A 22267-nucleotide genomic window follows, 5' to 3' on the forward strand; every position below is an offset into this window, starting at 1 on the left:
AGGCTAGACGATGTATCATGTGCGTGCGTGTGCATGTGTGTGTGCGTGCGTGCGTGCGTGGTACCGGTGGTTGGTGATGCTCGGAGGTCTTCATGAGGTCTTCGTAGATCTCTCCACTCTCGTCATCGTAGTCTTCCTCCAGCTTGTAGACCGATGAGTACAAGTCCTCCTCATCCTCAGGGGAATTCTTACTAACACACACACACACACACACACACACACACACACACACACACACACACACACACACACACACACACACACACACACACACACAGTGAGCTTGTAGATTTGCTATTTTCAGGGCGCAATTACACACACACACACACAGTGAGCTTGTAGATTTGCTATTTTCAGGGCGCAATTACGACGCCATCAAGGCCTGCCAAAATTCATTTTGTCGATAAAAATCAACTGTAGATTTAGTCGACTAAAACGACACTAAATCCTTTCAGATGACTAAAACAGGGCTAAAACTCATTTGAATTGTATTCCAAAGACTATCACTAAAACTAAATCTGAATTTGTTGTCAACATCACCTGCAACCACACTCCACCATTACTCACCAACCACATCCCTGCACCTCCTACCTCGGTTGACGGCTTTAAGTGGCAGCTAAAAACCCACTTCTATAACCTTGCCTTTAACTGATCTCAATGTTAACAGTTTTCTTTTCTTTTTTAAGTTATTGCATTGTTTTAACCTGTTTTTTTTTTACATGAATGTAAAGAACTTTGAACTGCATTCATGTCTGAAATGTGCTCTATAAATAAAAGATTATTATTATATAATAATTATTATTATCAGCTTCATAAAGGTCAAAAGTTTCCAGTAGCTTTCAGAATTCATATTTATTCATTTATGTTGGACTTTTGGGCCTGAATTTCAGTGTAAACTAAATCTGAAAATCCATGCATATCTACACAATATAAAACAAAGTGTCCAAAACATTTAGCCAAGTCTAGTTTGTCAACCTATGGATATTTAGAACAAAATTATATACAGTATATGCTCAACACCCCACTGGCAATAAGACTACTATCCATTGAAGAATGTATTACTTCATAAAGGAAGTTCAGCAGTCTTTTCTGAACCAAACAGTGAAACCCATCTCCATTCACTCTTGACTATCTGTCCATCAACGATAGCGCTGTGACAGTCGTCACGTATACACCAGGAGTCCTCCACTGTAGGAGGTGTGTGAACACACCAGCACAGATGTACAGAATTACTCACTTGTTTCCTCTGATGCCATAATGTAGAAACGAAGCCAAAAGCTATATTTTGTGAAGCAAATTGCACGTGAGTTTCTCGACCAGCGGAGGGTGGGTGTCTGGAGTTGCGCTAACACTGCTCAGTGAAGTAATCACGCTTAACCAATGCACACAATCGGCCCATGGAGAGGAAAAGGCTCATACATACTCAATCATGTCCTCCAGATTACTGTAGATGTCTTCATCCTTCAGGCTCTCCTCGGTTGGGAAGGGCCTTGGAATAGAGAGAGAGAAAAGATAATTATCCAGTTACCCCATGGACAGTCTTTTGGGATCAATATAAGTAGGAAAATGAGCCTAGAAGTGACTTAGGGTGGAGTTGTCCTTTAACCGAAAATAAATCACACCTGATAGGGTCCTCCTGCTAACCAATCACAGCGTGTCCTGCGACACTTGGCCAATGGGACCCTGAGCGTACAACAAACTGTGAGCCGTTTGTGCCAAAATGTAGGCCATATCTAGAGACCAGATGTAGGCCACGCTTCAGTTTTCTTTAGCCCCGGACGTTTTTCCCACCAGTTTGGGAACCGGACAAAGCCAGATGTTGGAGCTTAGCTCCTGTTCCAGGAGCACCGCTCAAAAAGAATCATATTTGAACTGGGGATCTCCCTCCCTGACAAGCACTTGGAATTGACATTACATTTAGTTTGACTCGCTTCAACAAATAAATATTGTGAAAATATCTGATCTACAAGAGGATACTCTTTCTTACATCATTTGGCAATTTGGAAAATTTGGTGTGCACACACGTGTGTGTGTGGGGGGGATAATGTGTGACTTACTTGAATCCTGCTTGCTGAGCGATTGCTGTGTAGGAGAGCTTTGAGAGAGTGTCCATCACCTGTTGAAGTGAAGGAGAGGTAATAGTGAATGCTTATAGCAGTCAGTGGTGGAAAATGGTAAGTACATTTACTCAAGTATTGTACTTAATTACAATTTTGAGGATTTTTTACTTTACTGGAGCATACTTTTACTTCTTCTACTCCACTACATCGGCAAATATTGTACTTTTACTCCACTACAATTATCAAGTTAACTTTAGTTAGTAGTTACTAACTAGTAGAATGTTATTACAAAACGTACAATGACCACTATACATTTTGTCCATTTGATAATACTTTTGTAATTTTACTTTTTCAAGTAAATCCGGATTTTTACAGAGTATTTCTACATCGTGGAATTGATACTTTTTGTGCCAGGTATCCCCAAAAATAGCAGATGTACAAATGAGCTTGTAGGTTTTTTTATTTTTTAAATGGCCACGGTATAAGATATGGATAAAGTGGTTAAAATTATTCTTTCTTTCTTTCTTTCTTTCTTTCTTTCATTCTTTCTTTGTTTCTTTCTTTGTTTCTTTCTTTCTTTTTAGTTTTTTTGGAACACACGAGAGAAACGTACACTCATTCACACAATGGTCAGATACATACATACATATACATACACGTGCCATGCACATACACAGAGAATCACTCAAATGTACATACACACGGGTATACATCCATACGCAAACTGCATGCACTTATATCCCAAACATGCAAATACACAGACGACTCAAAATGTACACACATGCTCTCTCTCTCTCTCTCTCTCTCTCTCTCTCACACACACACACACACACAAACACACTGTGCACATATGGTAATAATGTAGGAATAGTGTCATGCGTGCTGTTTAGGGAGATGAGATGAGGCAGAAAGCTCTCGGTAGGGAACGCTCAGAAACACAGAAAGACGGAACCGGAGACACGCTGAGAGATGTGAGAGGGAAGGTGTGATCTCTGTAGGAAGTGGTCATGCTATCCCACTGTTCTTCACCACTCTGCACTGTGTGTGTGTGTGTGTGTGTGTGTGTGTGTGTGTGTGTGTGTGTGTGTGTGTGTGTGTGTGTGTGTGTGTGTGTGTGTGTGTGTGTGTGTGTGCGTGTGCGTGTGTGCGCTCGCAAGCGCATGCACGCTCTCAATCTCAGAAAGAGGCTGAGAACATGTCTCTGTGCGTGTGTATACTGCTAGAAGGCAGCTATTCTGTCTGTACACCGAGGTATACGTATAAGTTAATGTGACACACGCACACATCCATATTATGCTACAAATAAACTTCAACTTCAACTATTTTCACATCCCAGGTTTACTCTTAACAACAGTGGGTGAAATTCTGTGTCGTACTACACAAACTCCCATTGTTTGCATCGTTTCAAGAAATGAGGACAGAAATAGAGAGAAAGAAACAGGAAAACAAGTCACATATAGCCTACTGCAGGGTTCTTCAAGGGGGGGTCCGGGACCCCTAGGGGGTCCTCAGAGTTACTACAAGGGGCTGCCAAATTCTTTTTTTTTTTTTAAACATTAACCACTTGAACCCCAGCATCCCCATTCTGAAGAGATCTTTAGCCAAAAGAAATTGCAGATATACAGTTTTGGCAAAGAGGTTTTATGGTGTAGAGGGGGAAAAAGAGCAGACTAAGTACAGAGTGAAAGGTCGGGTTTACGAAGTATTGACTAAATGTCTGAAAAATACACATTAACAGTTTTACTGCCAGATGTTATTTATTTATTGGGTTTTGTGCCAGCAAAAGCACCTTACCTTTGCGATGTTATTGACAAAGATGTATTCTTTTTTTTTTTCATCATTATTATTTTCTTTTCTCCTTAAATAGGTGTACTTTCGCTATACTAGCAGTAGAGGGCAGCCTCATGCAAGAATTAATGTGAAATGGCCGCGGCTACCGTCCGTCAAGACAGCTCAATCGCTACAGAGCAATAGACCCAGAGAAAATAACAAGGAAGAGTGTTGTTACTCCATTGATGCTAACGTCCAGTGGGTTTTTGAGAGCACTTTTACGGGAGCTGTCTCTACGGTACACACCCGCGCGACCCCTCATCAGTTTACAGACATCAAAACAAGGTACAAAAGAACGAGCCAAAGAACGTACAATTGGCATCGCGCCGCTGGGAAAAATGGGGCGAACGGGAACGTCCAAAGCGGTAAAAGAGTTAACATCAATCCAACACTGATGATAGTGTTGTCTGCTGTCAATGAAGCTATTTAAGGAATCTATGAAAAAGTTTAATCTACAACACAATTTTATACAATATGTAGTGGAGGAGGTCACTGCTTCATCTCCCTCTCAGTACCTTGGCCTGAAAAAAGGTTGAAGATCCCTGGCCTACAGATAAGCTCATTATGAGCAGTGTCAAATGTATACATAAAGGTGCTTGGGTAAAAAGCAATTGCATGAGGCAGATGATAACAGTAGCAGATATAATAACAAATATACATTACATACAGTATGCATACTGTACAAATACACTACTAATTATGTACTGCACAAAGTATACTATGCATAGACTTTCAGTATACTCATATACTACAAATATGTACAATACATATATACGCAGGGGCGTCACACCAAATTCTGGGCCCTGAGTACAAGGATTCACTGCGGGCCTCCCATGAATGGTAACTATTGAAAAATAGCAGATATACAAGCTCGCTGCGAGCTTGTAGATCTGCTATTTTTGAAAAATTGTGAAAATGTGTGCAAGAAACCCATGTTTCCATGTCAGTGATGCTCAAACCTTTTCATGTGAAGGACCCCCAAAATGATATGAACTTGGCCACGGATCCCCATCTCAAAATATTTAGTTCCAGGGACCCCCCCCCATCTCAAAATATTTAGTTCCAGCACGGCACTCGGTGCCGCGCTGTGAGCTTGTATATCTGCTATTTTTCAATAGCTAAAATTACTAGGGCCCCTCCACCTTGGGCCCTAGTAACTCAGTCCCACTTTCCTACCCCTTGTGACGCCCCTGTATATACGTATACAACATTTGTATTCTAACACATACTTAATACTGTACTACACATATTATGGATAACCATGGAGTTCTTCTGCATGTCTTTATATTCGTCTAAAGGCCCCAACAGGCTAGAACGGATAGAAAGACGCCTGGAGCCGCCTGCAGATATCCACATAAACTGGGAGAAATACTGACTACCACTTAGAGAAGTAGAACAGCTCTAATGAGTCCTGAGGGGCCACTCATCACAGACAAGCACACTGACATGTTTCACTTTCACTCTCTTACAATAAATACATGGGCTGAATACTGCAGAGCAGAAATGGGGGGTGGTGGTGGTGGTGGGGGTTTCTATATCCAAGATGCTTGTGTGTTTCACTTCTGGACTGGAGTACACTGCCATGCATTGTTGCATTTCACCCATAGACACAACAATATACAGTAATTAAGACCCTGCATTAAGTTAGCAAAGGGATTTGCTAACTTTTTAATGTCAAGCCCCCCTCAAACCTCATCAAGGCCCTCTGTCCCACTTTAAGGCTTAAAGACCTCATACAGTTTTCGATATGTTATCTATACTATAATTTTGCGAATGTCTGAGTGTCTGTCTGTCTGTCTGTCTGTAACAGCGTTTCTCCTCAGTGGCTGGAGCAATTGATCTGAAATCGCATCACCATTAGCATATGAACACACCTGACATAAATGTGAAGCCCGTTTGTCACTTTCACAAATCGTATGCTGTATATTAGCATTTTTATGGTGTATCTACTATCTATTCTGCATCTAGCATGAGGCACATCTATTCTGCATCTAGCATGAGGCAAAATGTTTAACCAGCTCTGTGTGTGTGTGTGTGTGGGGGGGGGACAGTATCTCTGTAGCCATTAAACGAAACAGGTTTCTTACATTGATGCTCCTACATCATGCAAGCACCAGTTAAAGTTACTTTCCATCCCTCATATACTGTGTGCACAGTGCACATCCCATAACCCACACACTGCACATCATTTTGGAGCTCATATCTTTGAACGGGTAAGGGCTAGTGTTATATATTCTGCAAAAAAATGGTGGTTGACTGAAACAAGTATATTTAAAATGTTTGTTTATCTATTTGCATATTGAATAGATGCTGAATAGATGCGACAATAAACGCAGTTGTAATTTACTACAGCGTTTATTTTTTGCATCTATTCACTATTTACAAGTCACTTGTAAACAAGGTTTACAACATTTCAGCTCATCTCATCAATGGTTTCTTCAGATTCTTGTTGATGATATGAATATGAATATGGATAACAAGAACTAAAATAGGCATGCAAATCCAGCTCGAAAAAAACAAAAACAAATTCAAGCTCTGGATTTGCAGGCCTGTTTAGATATTTAGTGCAAAACATGATCACTCTCATTCTCTTAGTTTCCTGTGTGTGTGTGTGTGTGTGTGTGTGTGTGTGTGTGTGTGTGTGTGTGTGTGTGTGTGTGCGTGCGTGCGTGCGTGCGTGCGTGCGTGCGTGCGTGCGTGCGTGCGTGCGTGCATGCGTGCGTGCGTGTGTGCGTGTTCTGTGGCTTCGCTTCAAACCAGGTGTGCTTGTTACTTTAAATAGTCCTGCTCGCAGTAAACTGATACTATTGCACTGCAAAGACATCTGTATCTTTAACCTTTTACAGAGTCATATATAATTAAGGTGATACTTGTAGCTCAGCAATGAAATGAGTGACCTCTCTGCATTAGTGGTTTCATTCTGCGTGTGTTTATGAAGAAGTGGGTTTTTAAGACTAGGTGACGTGTTGGGATAGAGGTTTTGCATTTCCTTTTCAAAATATGGCATGTTTGCACATGGCTGCATCTTGCTGTCTGATGGATGTTGTGTGCAGTGGTGTAAAGTAACTAAGTACTTAAGTACAATTTTGAGGTATTTTTACTTTACTGGAGTATTCAGTGTTCTCAGAGGAAAATATTTTACTTTTACTCCACGACAATTTGAAAACTATGGTTACTTTGTAGATTTTTATTATTATTACAAAACATATTAACCACTTCAGCTCTATATACATTTCGGCCATTTGAAGATAGCCCATTAACAAGCTTGCAATGCATCGCATTGTGAGCTTGTAGATCTGCTATTATCAAAGGATATTTTATACATTTCATACATTTGAAAACCTTTGAAATGGGACATTCAGGCATAATAAGTACTTTCTACTTTTGGTACTTTAAGTATATTTTTATACCAATAGGTTTGTACTGTTACTCAAGTGAAATTGAATTCCGGACTTTTACTTGTAACAGAGTGTTTCTACATTGCAGTGCCACCTGCAACAGGTGACTGTATGTCAAGAGATCTTTTAATTGATAATAACTAGTAATTCTGCCAATTATATATTTTTAAGTACGGTAATTTATTTATTTGACAGGGACAGAGAGGGCATCAAACTATTCATTTATACGTCGCCGTACGATACTGCCGCGTGGCGATCTATACTCACAACGCATCACATTGCGACACTTTGTGAGTTTGTAGATCGGTTATTTGAGCCATTGTTTGACTCACAAGCGCTGCTGAAGGAAGCTGGTGGCTCAAAGACCACCTCAAAGGTTTGTGTGGTCTGAGGAAGATCCGCTGCCTGCATGCAGCGTCGCACACACACAGGAAGGAAAGGAGAACGTTGGGGGTGGGGGGTGGCACAATGGCAATTTATTTTATAAATGAGTTGTCAAATACCGGTACATGCATATCGTCACTGTCGAGCAGAAACCTCGTATCTCCAAGTTTCAAATTTGTATGTTTTAGTAAAGAAGTGCTTTACTTTGCGAAAAAATGTACACGCTTGAAACTTGGACATACGAGGTTTCTGCACGACAGGGACGGTGTGTGTGTGCGCGTGAGTGTGTGTGTGTGTGTGTGTGTGTGTGTGTGTGTGTGTGTGTGTGTGTGTGTGTGTGTGTGTGTGTGTGTGTGTGTGTGTGTATGTACAGTGTGTATGTACAGTATATATATATGTATGTATGTATGTATGTACTGTATGTATGTACCGGTATGTATGTATGTATGTAGTATGTATTAATTTGTCTGCTCAGGAAATATAATTTATACTGAGAAATAACCCTTGTTCTTTCCTCTTTCTCTCATTGCATCTCTCTCCAGGGTCCTATGCAGTGTACAGGCCTGGGGCCCTCCGTGTACAGGCTTGGGGAAAGGCCTATGGCTACCCTGTCAGTTATGCAGTGAGTGACTAATGCTCAGTCTATGGGTGAGACCTACTGTAGCACGCCAAGAGTTGGACAGGCTTGGGATGTTTATTCCGGTATGTACGGGAAGAGATTTCCAAACCGCATCCATCCCCAAATACTGACATATTTGTCTTAATTATCAAGAAGAGGTCTAATGACACCTGTGGATCACAGTCACCATTGCCAGTCATCTATGACAGGGGTTTTCAGCGGATGGTCCGTGGACCATCGGTGGTCCATGAAGGTATTTGTTTTTATCGACCACTAGTTGAGAAACTGCACTAAATGCCTGGTGACGTTATGATGATGCGTCAACGTTGTAAGTTACTGGGAAGTCGTACGTGAAGAACTTACACAGAAAAGGGAGCAAGAATCTCAAGGGAAAGTGTACCCGATTGACTGAGTCATAACCTTATTCCTGGCCCTCTCCATGGGCGCCGCCATTGCCTTTTACAGAGTTCTTCTCTGTGTGCTGCTTCGTTCAACATCTTCTCACTTCCTCCCTAGTAGTAACGTAGTGAACAGGGAATCGTGTGTTGCCAGATTTAGCCAAAGAAGGCTTATTTTCCAGGTCTATCAAAATAAGCCCCATAGAAGAAACTAGGCTCAGTTTTACTACTTTTACTACTACTACTACTCGGCTATCTGAAAATAGCAGATCAGCAAGCTCACAATGTGTCACATTGCGTTACATTGTGAGCTTGTAGATCTGCTATTTTAAAAAGAATATTGAGCAAAGATTTAGTTGGGAATATTGATGTTAGGAAGGCAGAGAACCATGATACCTCACCCGCTCTATTTAAACCCAATCAAATAAACTCAGAAGCCTTTGTACTTCTTTGAAAAATGAAGTAATGAAGGCATGAATGAGTGCCTCAGCAGCAGTGTGTGATAGGCTGGGGCGAAGGGGGGCAATGTTGTGGCGATGAAAGAAGGCAGTAATAGTGATCTGATTGACATGGGACTGGAAGGAGAGGCTGGGATCCAAGATGACACCAAGGTTGCGGACTTGGGTGGAGGGAGTGACAATGGAGCCGTCAATGTTGAGGGAGAGGTCATGAGTGGAGCTGGTGAGGGAGTCTGGGCCAATGATTGGGATTTCAGATTTATTGCAGTTTGTCTGCAAACTTCCTTGGCCCAGACTCCAATGATTGGCCATGCAGACTCCAATGACTAGGATTTCATTCACTATAGCACAACATGCTGAACTGAAAGAAGAATTTAACACTAACAGTCTGTGCTAGAAACAGTCTGGCCAACCTATCGGTAAATAGCCTCATAGCAGTTTGTATTGTCTCACACTTTGACAGAGACCGGCGTTGTGGTATGGTCTACTATGCAGATCACACAAGGGCCAGTAAACTACTGTAATCTCTGTTCTCTTTGGAGAGGTTCAAGTGGTGCAGCAGTTTGCAGAATAAAGAATAGCAGAGGTAGACTGACCTCTCTCTGGTCATTCAATCGTTTTATCTCTGCTTCTGGTCAAACTGAATTAAATACAAGTATTTACTTTTGGAGGTATGAACTAAGCACGCGCGCGCGCAGCTGCACGAGCGCACGCAGGCAGGCACGCACGCACGCACGCACGCACGCACACACACACACACACACACACACACACACACACACACACACACACACACACACACACACACACACACACACACACACACACACACACATATGGGGATCTTTGGGACATACAGTACGTATGTATTCTATTATGTATGCTGTCTGTATGCCTCACAGTGATCTGAATCTGTATAGACAGGGGACAAATATCTATTATATATTATAATAGAGTAAAGATTATTGAACTGAATTGTAAAGTTCATGTAATAAAACGAATACCATAGACAGAGAATAGGATAGAATAGAATAGAATGGAATGGAATGGAATAGAATAGAATAGAATAGAATAGAATAGAATAGAATAGAATGATTGACTGTCTCAAGATCAATGGCTTTCCATAGCAAGGAAGATATCATTGCTGTCAGCTGGAAAAAACGGGGGAAAATAGCAGATCTATAAGCTCAAAACACGGCGCGATGCAAGGCACTTTGAGTTTGTAGATCGGCAATCTTTGCTCCTTTTGTGTGTGCCCAACACAGAATTCTTTCATTATGGGGTCTTTGATGTTACCTTTCCAAAGTCCCGAACATCAAACAGGTCAAAGGCCTCAAATAGGTCGATTTTCTTCATCCCAAACACCTCACAGCACGACGTCAGGAACGTCCGGATGTTCTTCAAGCACAGGAACTGTATCAAACAACAACAACATGCACTTTTAAAATGTTCCTAACATTTTTAAATAAAACAAATAAACTGTGAAACATTAACATTTCACAGGCTCTAGTATCAAGTTCTCTTCAGGTTTTTCCACAATTTGTGAAGTAGGAGTAATGACACCAGACTTTCAGTTTGACATGGGGGGAAACTCATATGGTCCCTTTGCTCCTCCCCATTATAGTTGGCACTGTGCCATGGTTGTGATGATGCATGTTTTGCCCAACAACGACGTGCCAGCCAAAACACTCACTCAGTCACCCTGTTCCTTACTCTTTCACTCAGTCATCATCGCACACGCACACGCACACACACAGTAGAAGAACAGTAAGACTACCGTATTTACTAAATCACATTAAATGCATCATTGTATAGCACTCAAATCAAATCAAGACAAAAGTGCAAGCATGAGAGTGACCAAATTAAACAAAAGTAAACCTGCATGTTATGCAGACTGATGGCTCATGGGGAATAAAATATGTCTTGTTTGTGTTTCTCCTGGAATTGGTTGCAGCAGTGACAGAATTTGGAGTGAAAGGTATGGGTATTGTCCTGTAGAATCTAGTTGGTTTTCAAATATTTTTATGTCAAGGACCCCCACGTTAATAATATATATTTGGCCGCAGAGATCTGAAAAGCTTTCGCACCGTGTTAAAACTTTTGAAATTATTACATTTTCAAAATGAGTATAGCAGATCCAGAATCTCACAATGCATTGCAACGTGACACGTTGCTAGCCTGTAGGTCGGCTATTTTCGAACAGCCAAATTACAAACTGGTTAAAATATTCCTCATTTGGCTGCATGGGACCCCAGAGAACCCCCTCAAGGAACCCAGGTTGGTGCCCGGACCCCACATGGAGAACCACTGATCTAGTTTTTGTAGGGTATGTTTTGTACAGGCTGTTTCCTGGGGTTACATGTCTCCATTCCGACATGTCTCCTTTCCGACATGTCTCCATTCCGACACTAACCGTATCTCTAACCCTAACCCTAAACTTAACCTCTATGGAAGTGTTGCCACTCCGACAATAAGAAGTCAATGTCGGAGTGGCGACATGTCTGAATGGAGAGCAGTCAACGTTTCCTGGCCAATGCCCATCGTTTCCCCCTGCTATTCTATAGGTGTTGCACCCCTCCAGTTTCTTGTTCTTTCTTTCTGGAAAACAAGAGAAACGATGGAACGAATTTCACCCCCTTCTTTTACACCTGTAAAGTGATGTGACAATAAAGTTTATTTATTCTGATTTGTTTGATTCTGACGTGGCCCTGCGTACGCATATTGCCATATTGACGTGCGTGCGTGGTGGCATACTGCAAGCCGATATTCACAAACTTCCCCTGTCCTATATTTTGAAGTGAAACCAGAAAGTGTTACTCTACTCAGTGGAGCCACAGCAAACTGCACTACTTTCACTATATGTATGTGATTGGCATGGCCCTGTATGATGACATATTGATGATGTCAGTCTTGCCCAAATATGGATAATCTGAGATTCTGAATCTGAGAATTCCACAGGCACGTAATCCTTGTGATCGTCCTCCTGAATTGAGTCGGCTGAAAAGTAGACTCTCTCTTCTGTACAGGTAGATAAGTCAGCCAAGCATATACCGGTATGGTTGATTTCTCGGATGTCATTGTTCAGAGGAGTGTATACAGTGCCTTTGAGAAGGTTGTCTTTGTCGATACGTCCATTTTGCAGGTCAGGAAAGGTGTGTGAAATCAGAGTACCGGTATTCAGATCCTTAACCAAGTGAACACGGGCCAATTTTGTTTGTATTCACCTTATTGCTGGGCTTCTCCAGGGCACCGCCTCTTAGAGGGTGCACCACTGAGTTTTTCTCTGTGTGCTTCATTGTCTCCACCAGCCGAAGGCTGAGGGAGAGTATGTTTTCCCCTCCGTCCGTGTGTCCGTCCGTGCGTCCGTGCGTCCGTCCGTGCGTCCGTGCGTCCGTGCGTCCTCGCAGTTTGTGAACAGCTAATCTCAGTCACCGTTGGCCCGATCGCTGCCAAACTGAGCACACACACTCCCTGGATGCCAATCTAGAACCTCTGCCCCACATTTTTCAAATCAGCCTCATGGTGGCGCTATAACAGGCCGATTTGTGTGGCCTGGTTGTTACCAGCTAATCTCCGGCGCCGTTGGCCCGATCGCTGCCAAACTGAGCACACACACTCCCTGGATGCTAATTCAGAACCTCTGCCCCACATTTTTAAAATCAGCCTCATGGTGGCGCTATAACAGGCCGATTTGTGTGGCCTGGTGGAGACCTGTGCTCGGAAGAGCACTGCTTCTAGTTCAATATATTTTCACTTCCTACCTAGAAAGGAAGTTTTATCACTTTGGCTATTTGAAACTAGCAGATCAACAAGCTCACAAAGTGTCACATTGCAGCACATTGTGAGCTTGTAGATGTGCTATTTTCAAAAAGGAAAAAGGAAAATAGTTCTTGCGTGCACAAGAATGTCTGCACTGAGCGCCAAATGGTTTGCGAGATTATCTGCGGACACACACACACACACACACACACACACACACACACACACACACACACACACACACACACACACACTGTGTGTGTGTGTGTGTGTGTGTGTGTGTGTGTGTGTGTGTGTGTGTGTGTGTGTGTGTGTGTTTCAATCATTTATTTATGTCCACATAAGAGTACAGTACAAGGACACAAATATTACAAGGTGCTGTAAATAATGTACAGTCGACACATCCTGGACAAATATCCAATACCCACACATCATTCAAGGGTACAAGTAGCAACGCCTTCGCCATATATGGCGACTACCGATAGAAGAGATTGCACAGAATTTTGCAATTAAGCTGTTTAGCTGCTTTTTTTTGGCATCCCAAGTTGTTGAAAGCCTCTTAGAACCAACCTATGTACATGTCCCAGGCTGCCAAAGATGAACATGAATAGATTGCACCTATAGCCTAGCTCTGTGATGATTCGTAGGAGCGGCTGGTATTTAATGACTTTAGTCATAAAGACTTCCTCTAAACTAGAATCAAAGGTACAGGCCAGTTCAACAATGGAAACTGATTTGTCTCCTTCATTGACAACAACAACATCTGGTGCATTAGCAGAGAGATGAGCAAAGATCACTCACACACACACACACACACACACACACACACACACACACACACACACACACACACACACACACACACACACACACACACACACACACACACACACACACACACACACACACACACACACACACACACACACCAGTACCTAGGAGGCTTACCTCCAAGGTACAACATGGTTAAAAAGAACATAATCATGGCTGTGAAGAACAAATTGTAGCTTCCTCACCAAACAGCATGCATTGGCACAGATAGCACTTGTGACCTTGTCACATCACTGTCTTCCACACACACATAATCAAGCCAAGGCTTTGAAAGATGACAAACTCTGGACTTAATAATTTGATAGTGTGTGGTAATACGGGCTGCAACCAGACTGTGTTTTTGCGGAGGATGTGAGCACAGATAGGCTGCTCTTTATCAGAGCCCCTCATCGTGGAGACGCCTGTGATTGCTCAATCGCTCGCCCTCCCCGGGGACCTCTGTGTCTGTGGAGGAAGTGGATGAGCGTGGTCTAGTAGTAAATATGCACTGGGTTCTCAACGTGAGGTCCAGGGCCCCCCCCGGGAAGGCCCTTGAGGTGTGCAGCAGCAAAATGGTTGATACAGTATTTATAGGCACTGTAACTCTGAAAGTGAACACATGGAACCAAATGGACCCTTACGGGTGAATTTGGTTCCTGTCACAGTCACAGACTTTGTCATTGATTGTAGTTTCTAGGTCTTGTGTTTCTATGTATTTTGTTCCCCCCGAGCTATTCATCTAATGTACACTTGACAGTTGACACAATAAGCCACCACATTTTCACAACTTTCATCTAACTACATTGCAAAGTAGAATACTTTTCATGTAACTTTCACTAGCCCCCCAAAAAATAAATTGCTCCAAGGGCCAAATGGAAGGTCCCCAGTTGAATACCCATGGAATAGCCCATATTCAACGGGGTGGCATTTCATTAACTTAATGGCAAGATGGCCACCGTGTGAATATGGTCTTAAAGTCATATCAAATGGCGATCCATGGCTTAATGCATATCAAATGGAACTGAGTCAAACAAAATATAATGCCTCAACTCCTACAATTCCAAGTAGTGCTTGTCGTGGTAGGTTGTCCCCACAGTTCGAATATGATTATTTGGGGGGGTTCCCTGTTCAAATATGATTATATTTGGAGGTCCCAAATATGATTATTTTTGCGGGGTCACAGATTGAAAAGGTTGAGAAAATGAGAACTACTGCCCTCCTAGGCTACCAAAAATAAAAAACTAAAGTTTACAGCTGTAGCCTAGCTGTAAGATGGTCTGCTCTAGCTGATGATATTTTAGCATTTTGGTTAGGAATGCTTCCACTAAGCTGTAATCGAAAGCCAACCTCGAGAATGAATGTTTTCGTTAACAACAAAGACATCAAGGCTGTTTGCTGAAATGTTAGAGAACACAGAATCATCATTGCGGGTAGACTAGACCCGCTCGACGACTATGAGCCACGGCGTAAAAAGAGAGATGCAGTTTCGTGCAGTCCAGCATTTTAGAATAATTTAACTATTCTTGCAAAAACCTTATCGGTAGTAAAGCCTATAGAAATATAGGGACCTACCTGTAGTATGACTGCTGTGCTCATAATGAAAGGGATAGCCTATAGTAACCACTTGAACACCCCCCCCCCCCCCCCAGACCAAGTACAGAGCACACTCAGGTCTAGTCTCAAGGATTTTAGCGGATAAGTAACTTGAAACTGAAACTGAAAGAGTGAGTTTCTCTACTTGAACATAGTTTTTAAATGATTATTACTGATCCAGCCACAGGATTCTTGAGAAGTAAATATTTGGAATCATGACATATAGGCTACTGTAAATCAATTTTTTATGGTCTCTTTATGGGTCCCAGCTGGCAAAGCTAAACACAAAGTCAAGCCAAGCCATCTGTCTCTATATAATTCTGTCTGTAGTTTTAATTCATCCGATACACAGTCAAATCCAGAGAGTAAATTTTATTCTTAAATGAACCGTAAGGATCATTCAATTATAGGGCAATTATAGGGCAAGTACAATTGTGACATTTATTCAACTTAATTTAATTTGAATTAAAGGAGCTATAGTCAACTTTTTCTTGAAAAACGGATGCTAAAATAAAAATAATGTTTCGAAAATATTTTATAAAAAAATAAGCTTCATATATGTGTTTCAATTAAAAAATGACCACAAAAAGCGGAAAAATAATGATAAAATAATCATTTTGGTCCTTTGTTTACATTTACAGGGCCCGTAAATGTAAACAAAGGGCCAAAATGATTATTTTATCATTATTTTTCCGCTTTTTGTGGTCATTTTTTAATTGAAACACATATATGAAGCTTATTTTTTTATAAAATATTTTCGAAACATTATTTTTATTTTAGAATCCGTTTTTCAAGAAAAAGTTGACTATAGCTCCTTTAAGCTTAGAGTTTAAAACGTTAAATCTTTCCCAGGGTCCCACATGGATAGGGGGTCCATGGGACCTAAAAGACGTCAGTTTGTAGGTCTAATGCTCAGGGGTTTGTATAAATAGCAGTTCTGACTCTGAGGGCTATTTAATCACAGCACGCTACACCACACTGCTTCCATTACCTCCGCGCCTGTATTGTCACTCTGCAGATCTCAGGTCAGAGGGGCACAATGAATGAAGTGGCCATTTAAAATCTGGGGCCCCTTGATGCACATGGCTCTCTCAACCATACACAGATATGCCCTATAGCTGCAGGCAACGACAGTCCATTGTTCAGCAGCAACTTATACTGTATGGCCTTGGTCTTCATTCTATAACAGCTGCATGCAGGCCACTAATGTACTGACACAGCACATATGAGATAGGCTATAATATAGATAGAGGATATAGTTATTAACCACAGTAAACCTGGAACGCCTATTTTGAACATGTCATCATAGGTAAAAAATAAAAAAAACTATAATTATTAAAAAAGAAAAGAAAAAAAAGAAATACAGAAGAATATAGAGACAATAGCAGATTTAATTACAACTACACAAAGTGTCGCGTTGCGAGCTTGTAGATAAATAAATAATAAACGGGTTTATATGACTTACTCAGATAGAATCTCTGGTCTCGTGGCATTTCTTACGCAATATAGGTTGGTAGATTTAGCTTCTCACAAAACATCTTCTTTTCAGTTTCAAGAAGCTATAGGATGTTTCCTGATGCAGGAGATATACTGTGAGTGTTTTCATCATGCGATAAAGGGATATTTCACTTTAAAAAAAAGTCATCGTTTTATCGTCTACTTTCAGGCTTTTGGGAGCACTCAGAACAGCTTTTAAATTGCTTGTTTCAGTATGTCGATATTTGATATTTGTTTTATCAGACACGCCCCCTTCCTATACAAACCCCCATTGTAACTTCACACTCCATTTTAAGCATGATAGATTCATCGAAAACACCCGTCCTTGGTTCTGGTGACTCATAGGCCAACTGCCCTCCTAATAGGTGAGCTGGCCGTGTTTTTTCTATTACTTTTTTCATTTATTTTCAATAATTATTTTGGAAAAAAAAAAAAAAAAAAAAATACAAATTATAATCCAAATAAAAAATGTAATAATAACTGACAAAACACAACCAGCTCATGGAGGGTAGTATGAGTCACCAGAACCAAGGACGTTTTTTTCAATGAATCTATGGTTAAAATGGAGTTTGAAATTACAATGGGTTTGTACAGGAAGGGAAGGGGGCGTGTCTGATAAAATGAATATCATAAATATCAATATACTGAATCAAGCAATTAAAAAAAACTGACCCTGATGGTGTCCCCAAAAGCCTGATTAGACAATAAAATTAAAAATATGTATATTTTTTTATATTTTTTTTAAAGTGAAATATCCCTTTAAAGTACCTGGCACCAGCAGTACAGCAGTGATAAGGACTAACACATCTGCTGTGTGTGTATTAGAAAAGTTTGCCATCATACATCCGAACCTTCTCTTCTTGCAGTAGTAAAAACATGAAATCTCAGAAATGGCTGCACAGACATGAAATAGTGCAAACACAGACAGGCTTTACGCTACACGTGTTGCACGGCTGCAATCTCAGCGCTAAGCAAACTGCGAGCCTCTGTACAAACACATTAGTGTGTCTGTGTGTAACTAAGGGGTGGATCAAAGTCAGGATTTTATCAGGCCTCTCCAGTGGCGATTGGAGGGGTTCTGGGTATGTGGTTTTGGTCCAGGCTTGGGACCATTCCCCTGGGCAACCAATACAAAGGAAGTTTATGAATTCCCTTGTTTAGACTACACTCATGCTGGATGTTTGATTACAATAGATGTTTCAATCTAGTTTTATGTCATTACAACAACCTTATTGCACAATGTTTTGGTCGCTATTTCTTTATGTGTATTTCCTGAGGAGCATTTTGGGTTTGCCTGCATGTGAATAAAGTCTGCAGTACAAATGGATTTGATTGGTCAAGCCTTCGGATGTTCAGAAAGATCTTTTTCACACAGTGCCAGAGCAAAGCCAGGCATGGCCTTGTGTTCGCAGCCCTGCAACATGGATAGCAGCAGTGGTGTAAAGTAACTGTAAAGTTTTGAGGTATTTGTACTTTACTTGCGTTTATTTCCACTTTTCAATAGGCCTACTTTTACTTCTACTCCACTACATCTCAGAGGAAAATATTGTACTTTTACTCCATTACAATTATTTGAATACTTTAGTTATAGACTAAACTTTTACTTGTAACAGAGTATTTCTACATTGCAGTATTGATACTTTTACTTAAGTACAACATGTTTGTACTTTTTACATCACTGGATAGCACATGATGCATGGCAAAACCAATATACTAAATCTAAAACATCCTGTAGTGTAGACTGAACTTAAAAGACAAATATTAACTGGCTTTAAAAGAAGAAGAAAAAAGAGAGCACTTTCACACTCAACTGAAAGTGAATTTGATGTTTGAGTGTTCATTCAAGTTAAAGTTGTACTATGTAACTTTTTTTATAAAACAAATCTTAAAATTCTCCTAACTATTAAATCACAAAAGTTTTAGAAGATCCGCGCCGTGAATTTCAGCCTGTAAAGCCTTCTCTGTATGTAAACTGAGATCCTTGCCGTGGACCGGATCTCGCGCCAAAATTGCGTCATCACACTACCGGCCAATCACAGTGAGGGTTATACAACTGCCGGCCAATCACAGCGCATCTTGAAGTGGGGTCGCTATGGCAGCCATATTTGTTGTCGCCCGTTTGTACCATCCCTTCTCTAGGTAATTTTGCCTACCAGGCAGGGTGAAGGAGTCCTATCTCTGGAATTACTGAACGCACAGGAACAAGGGACCCCTTAAAAGATAGATCTCAGCGAGGTGGAGGCAGACGCGGGGGTCTGAAGGTACGAAAAACGTCCGAAAGACGCGGACGCGACCGCGGTTTGCTATAGGGCTAATGACCACTAGTTGGGCATCTTACACAGTATGGCTTTAACAGAATCACTGGCACACTGGAAGTGTGACAGAGAGATTCTATATTTTAAAATAAAATATTGTTTTAAATGTGGTCACCCAATTTGTAGCCAATTACATCCTGCACATAATTTTACATTCATTAAAAAACTTTGACTGGGGAGGGAGTCAGGGGGGTACGTGGGTTATTGCTTTTTGGTGGCGTGTCATTAAAATGAATGTTGACGTGAAACACTGACTAGAAAATAAAAACATGGCACTTCATTTCAAAAAGGTTGCTGACCCCTGCCCTGGCCGCCTAGGGTCAGGGGTCGTTTTTGAAATGGCTCAATGGCTCATCATGGTTGATATACAAAACAAAGGTTTTGGTATCAACATAGCCTACTTTAAGTATAGGCCTACCAAAAGTAGAAAGTAGACCTAATCATTTCTGTATAGCCTACAGAATGTCACGTTTCAGCTTTTCAAATGTAGGCCTACAAAGATCATTTGAAATAGGCTAGCCGATCTACATTATGTAGATCTGCTATTTACAAATGGCCAAAATGTATAGACCTATGCTATGGCTGTGTATGTTTGTAATAATAATCTAAAATCTACTAAGTATAAACTAGTAGCTAAAGTTGACAAATAAATGCAGTGGATTCATTTAAAAGTTTAATATTTGGATCCGAGATGTAGTGGAGAGTAGAAGTAAAAGTATTGGAGATTGGAAATAGGCCTACACAATTATCTAGGCCTACAAAATCATAGTACAGTTAAATGTACTTTATTAGCCTACTTTACACCGCTGCACTCTTTATAATAGGCTACAACAGTTAAGTGGATGAGACGGTTAAGTCAGTTGAGTGGATAAGCGTCATTAACTCCGTGTGTGAGAGAGAGAGAGAGAGAGAGAGAGAGAGAGAGAGAGAGAGAGAGAGAGAGAGAAGCCCAGAGAAATAGTTTACTTTACCTGTGACATCTGCGGTCTGAGATTGATCTCCTTCAGGTTGATAGTGCGAGGTCTGAGGTTGTTGAGGAGCTGGCAGAGCAGCACGCCGTCCCTCAGGGTCTGCGCCAGGTCGAACACCTGTGCCTTCTCCCCCGTTACGCGGTGGTTTGCCGGGAGCACGTTGCAGCTGATCAGCCACAGCGCGCACTGCCTCCAGTACTCCATCATGTGAGGCAGTGCGAGGGGAAATGATAACGATATAAGAAACACCTAGTTTGTGCGTCTACTTGAAATCCGCGAGTGACATCGCGAACTGCACACACAGAAGGACGAAAGTTGTTGTTATGACCGCGTCGTGTGCGCTCCAGCTCCACTGACACAGAGTAGGGCTAGTAGTGAGAGAGGGCGCGCTACAGCGCAGCGCTCCGTGCGTCGAGTGGGCTGGATGCTGTCACTGTCACCCCTTCCTCAGCTCTTAACTTCCTCAGTCTCCACCTCTACGTTCCTCTGTCAAAAGAATACACGGAAATCAGATGCATCCAATGTTGAATACTTGAATTATAGGATGTTTTTAGTTTAGATAGGCTAAAGGCGAGCCTGCATTTGCAGCACTCTGGCTTGGCTTGTGTATTTAAATATAGACCCTTTGTTGACAGCCCCCCCCCCCCCCCACACACACACAGCCGGGCCCACCTTATTGGTGTGTTGCCAATAACCTAACATTTTAAAGCCTATGCTATTTTATTGTATGAGAACTTGCAGCCCAAACAGAATCAGTATAAAGCAAGGTATTCCCATAAAGGCTTCGGCTCTCAGCTGACATTCCAAGTGGATTTAACAACTTCGAAAAGAAAACATCAGAAGCCTAGTGTGTGTGTGTGTGTGTGTGTGTGTGTGTGTGTGTGTGTGTGTGTGTGTGTGTGTGTGTGTGTGTGTGTGTGTGTTTGTGTGTTGGGGATTCTGGGGGAAACGAAATCCCCATGCTTTCAGTAGCTAGAATCACATGTAATAATGAATAGACAGACAGACAGACAGACAGACAGACAGACAGACAGACAGACAGACAGTGAGACAGACAGACAGAGACAGGCAAGCAGACAGGCAGGCAGACAGACAGACAGACAGACAGACAGACAGATGACATAAACACAGGAAGGAAACTAATTGAAGCTGGTTGAGGAGATCTCTTGTCATACATTAATAGGCCTACTGGCTACTGCAGAGCCAGATGTTTCCTCATGCCGGCTCCTGAACTTGAACCTATATTAAGAGTCACTGAGCTACACAACACCACACATATAGGTTACCTCTTACCTGTGAATTGTTCATAGGCCTAGTATTATGGCAAATAGACAACACCAAGACCATATGCAGCAAGTCAAGCCAATTGTCACTGTTATACACTCAAAGGGATTTACAGCAAGTAGACATCCTAAAATAATCCGATAATATATTGTAGGCCTAATGTTAAATTATATACTGTATATTCACTTTGATTGTGTAGGCCTATAGTTTCCCTTGAATGTTCATGCATGTGATCAAAACAGCCATATGCTCAAACCTTTTCCGCCTCAAAATAGAATGCTTAGTTTTTTGTTTTGTTTTTATAAACTAACAATTGTTTACTTTAGTTTAAGGCATAAAAATAATACTCTAGAATGTATGTTTAAAAGCAAGTAGCCTAATTTAATTTCAGCAGGGTATTGATAGGCCTAGGCTATTTCCAGGGGAGACGGAGACCTGACACCGCTGGATATCACCATGCATATCACCTATAATCTGGATATCACCATGCACCTATAATCTGGATATCACCATGCATATCACCTATAATCTGGATATCACCATGCATATCACCTATAATCTGGATATCACCATGCACCTATAATCTGGATATCACCATGCATACCACCTATAATCTGGATATCACCATGCACACCTATAATCTGGATATCACCATGCATATCACCTATAATCTGGATATCACCATGCATATCACCTAAACAAATGGATAGGCAACCACATAAGGAACACTTTTGTTTTGACTGACTATAAGCATTACAAAATTAGAGTGATTTTTTTTTTCTTTTTTTCCCGATAATCTCCTGTCCTGTCCCTCATAGTCCAGTAGCCAGCCCATAGAGCCCCATTGTGAACCCGGACATTATGAGTACCCTAAAATTTTATGTTAGAAAT

The 22267-nt window shown here is 41.4% G+C and overlaps 1 protein-coding gene across 1 annotated transcript in view; it reads right to left on the reverse strand.

The window, feature by feature from the left end:
• Positions 1-20299, reverse strand: part of LOC308284598 (guanine nucleotide exchange factor VAV3-like) — a gene marked incomplete at both ends in the record, with an annotated part of 124773 nt that extends 104474 nt beyond the window's left edge. The window contains 5 exons of the mRNA XM_080725264.1: positions 65-191; positions 1424-1489; positions 2058-2116; positions 10444-10560; positions 20093-20299. Coding sequence (XP_080581390.1) covers positions 65-191; positions 1424-1489; positions 2058-2116; positions 10444-10560; positions 20093-20299 — 576 coding nt within the window. The remainder of the gene's footprint in view (positions 1-64; positions 192-1423; positions 1490-2057; positions 2117-10443; positions 10561-20092) is intronic.
• Between the last annotated feature and the right edge of the window lie 1968 nt (positions 20300-22267).

The sequence above is a fragment of the Nannobrachium achirus genome (assembly GCF_963921795.1).
Source record: "Nannobrachium achirus genome assembly, chromosome: 5".
Taxonomy (NCBI): Eukaryota; Metazoa; Chordata; class Actinopteri; order Myctophiformes; family Myctophidae; genus Nannobrachium; species Nannobrachium achirus.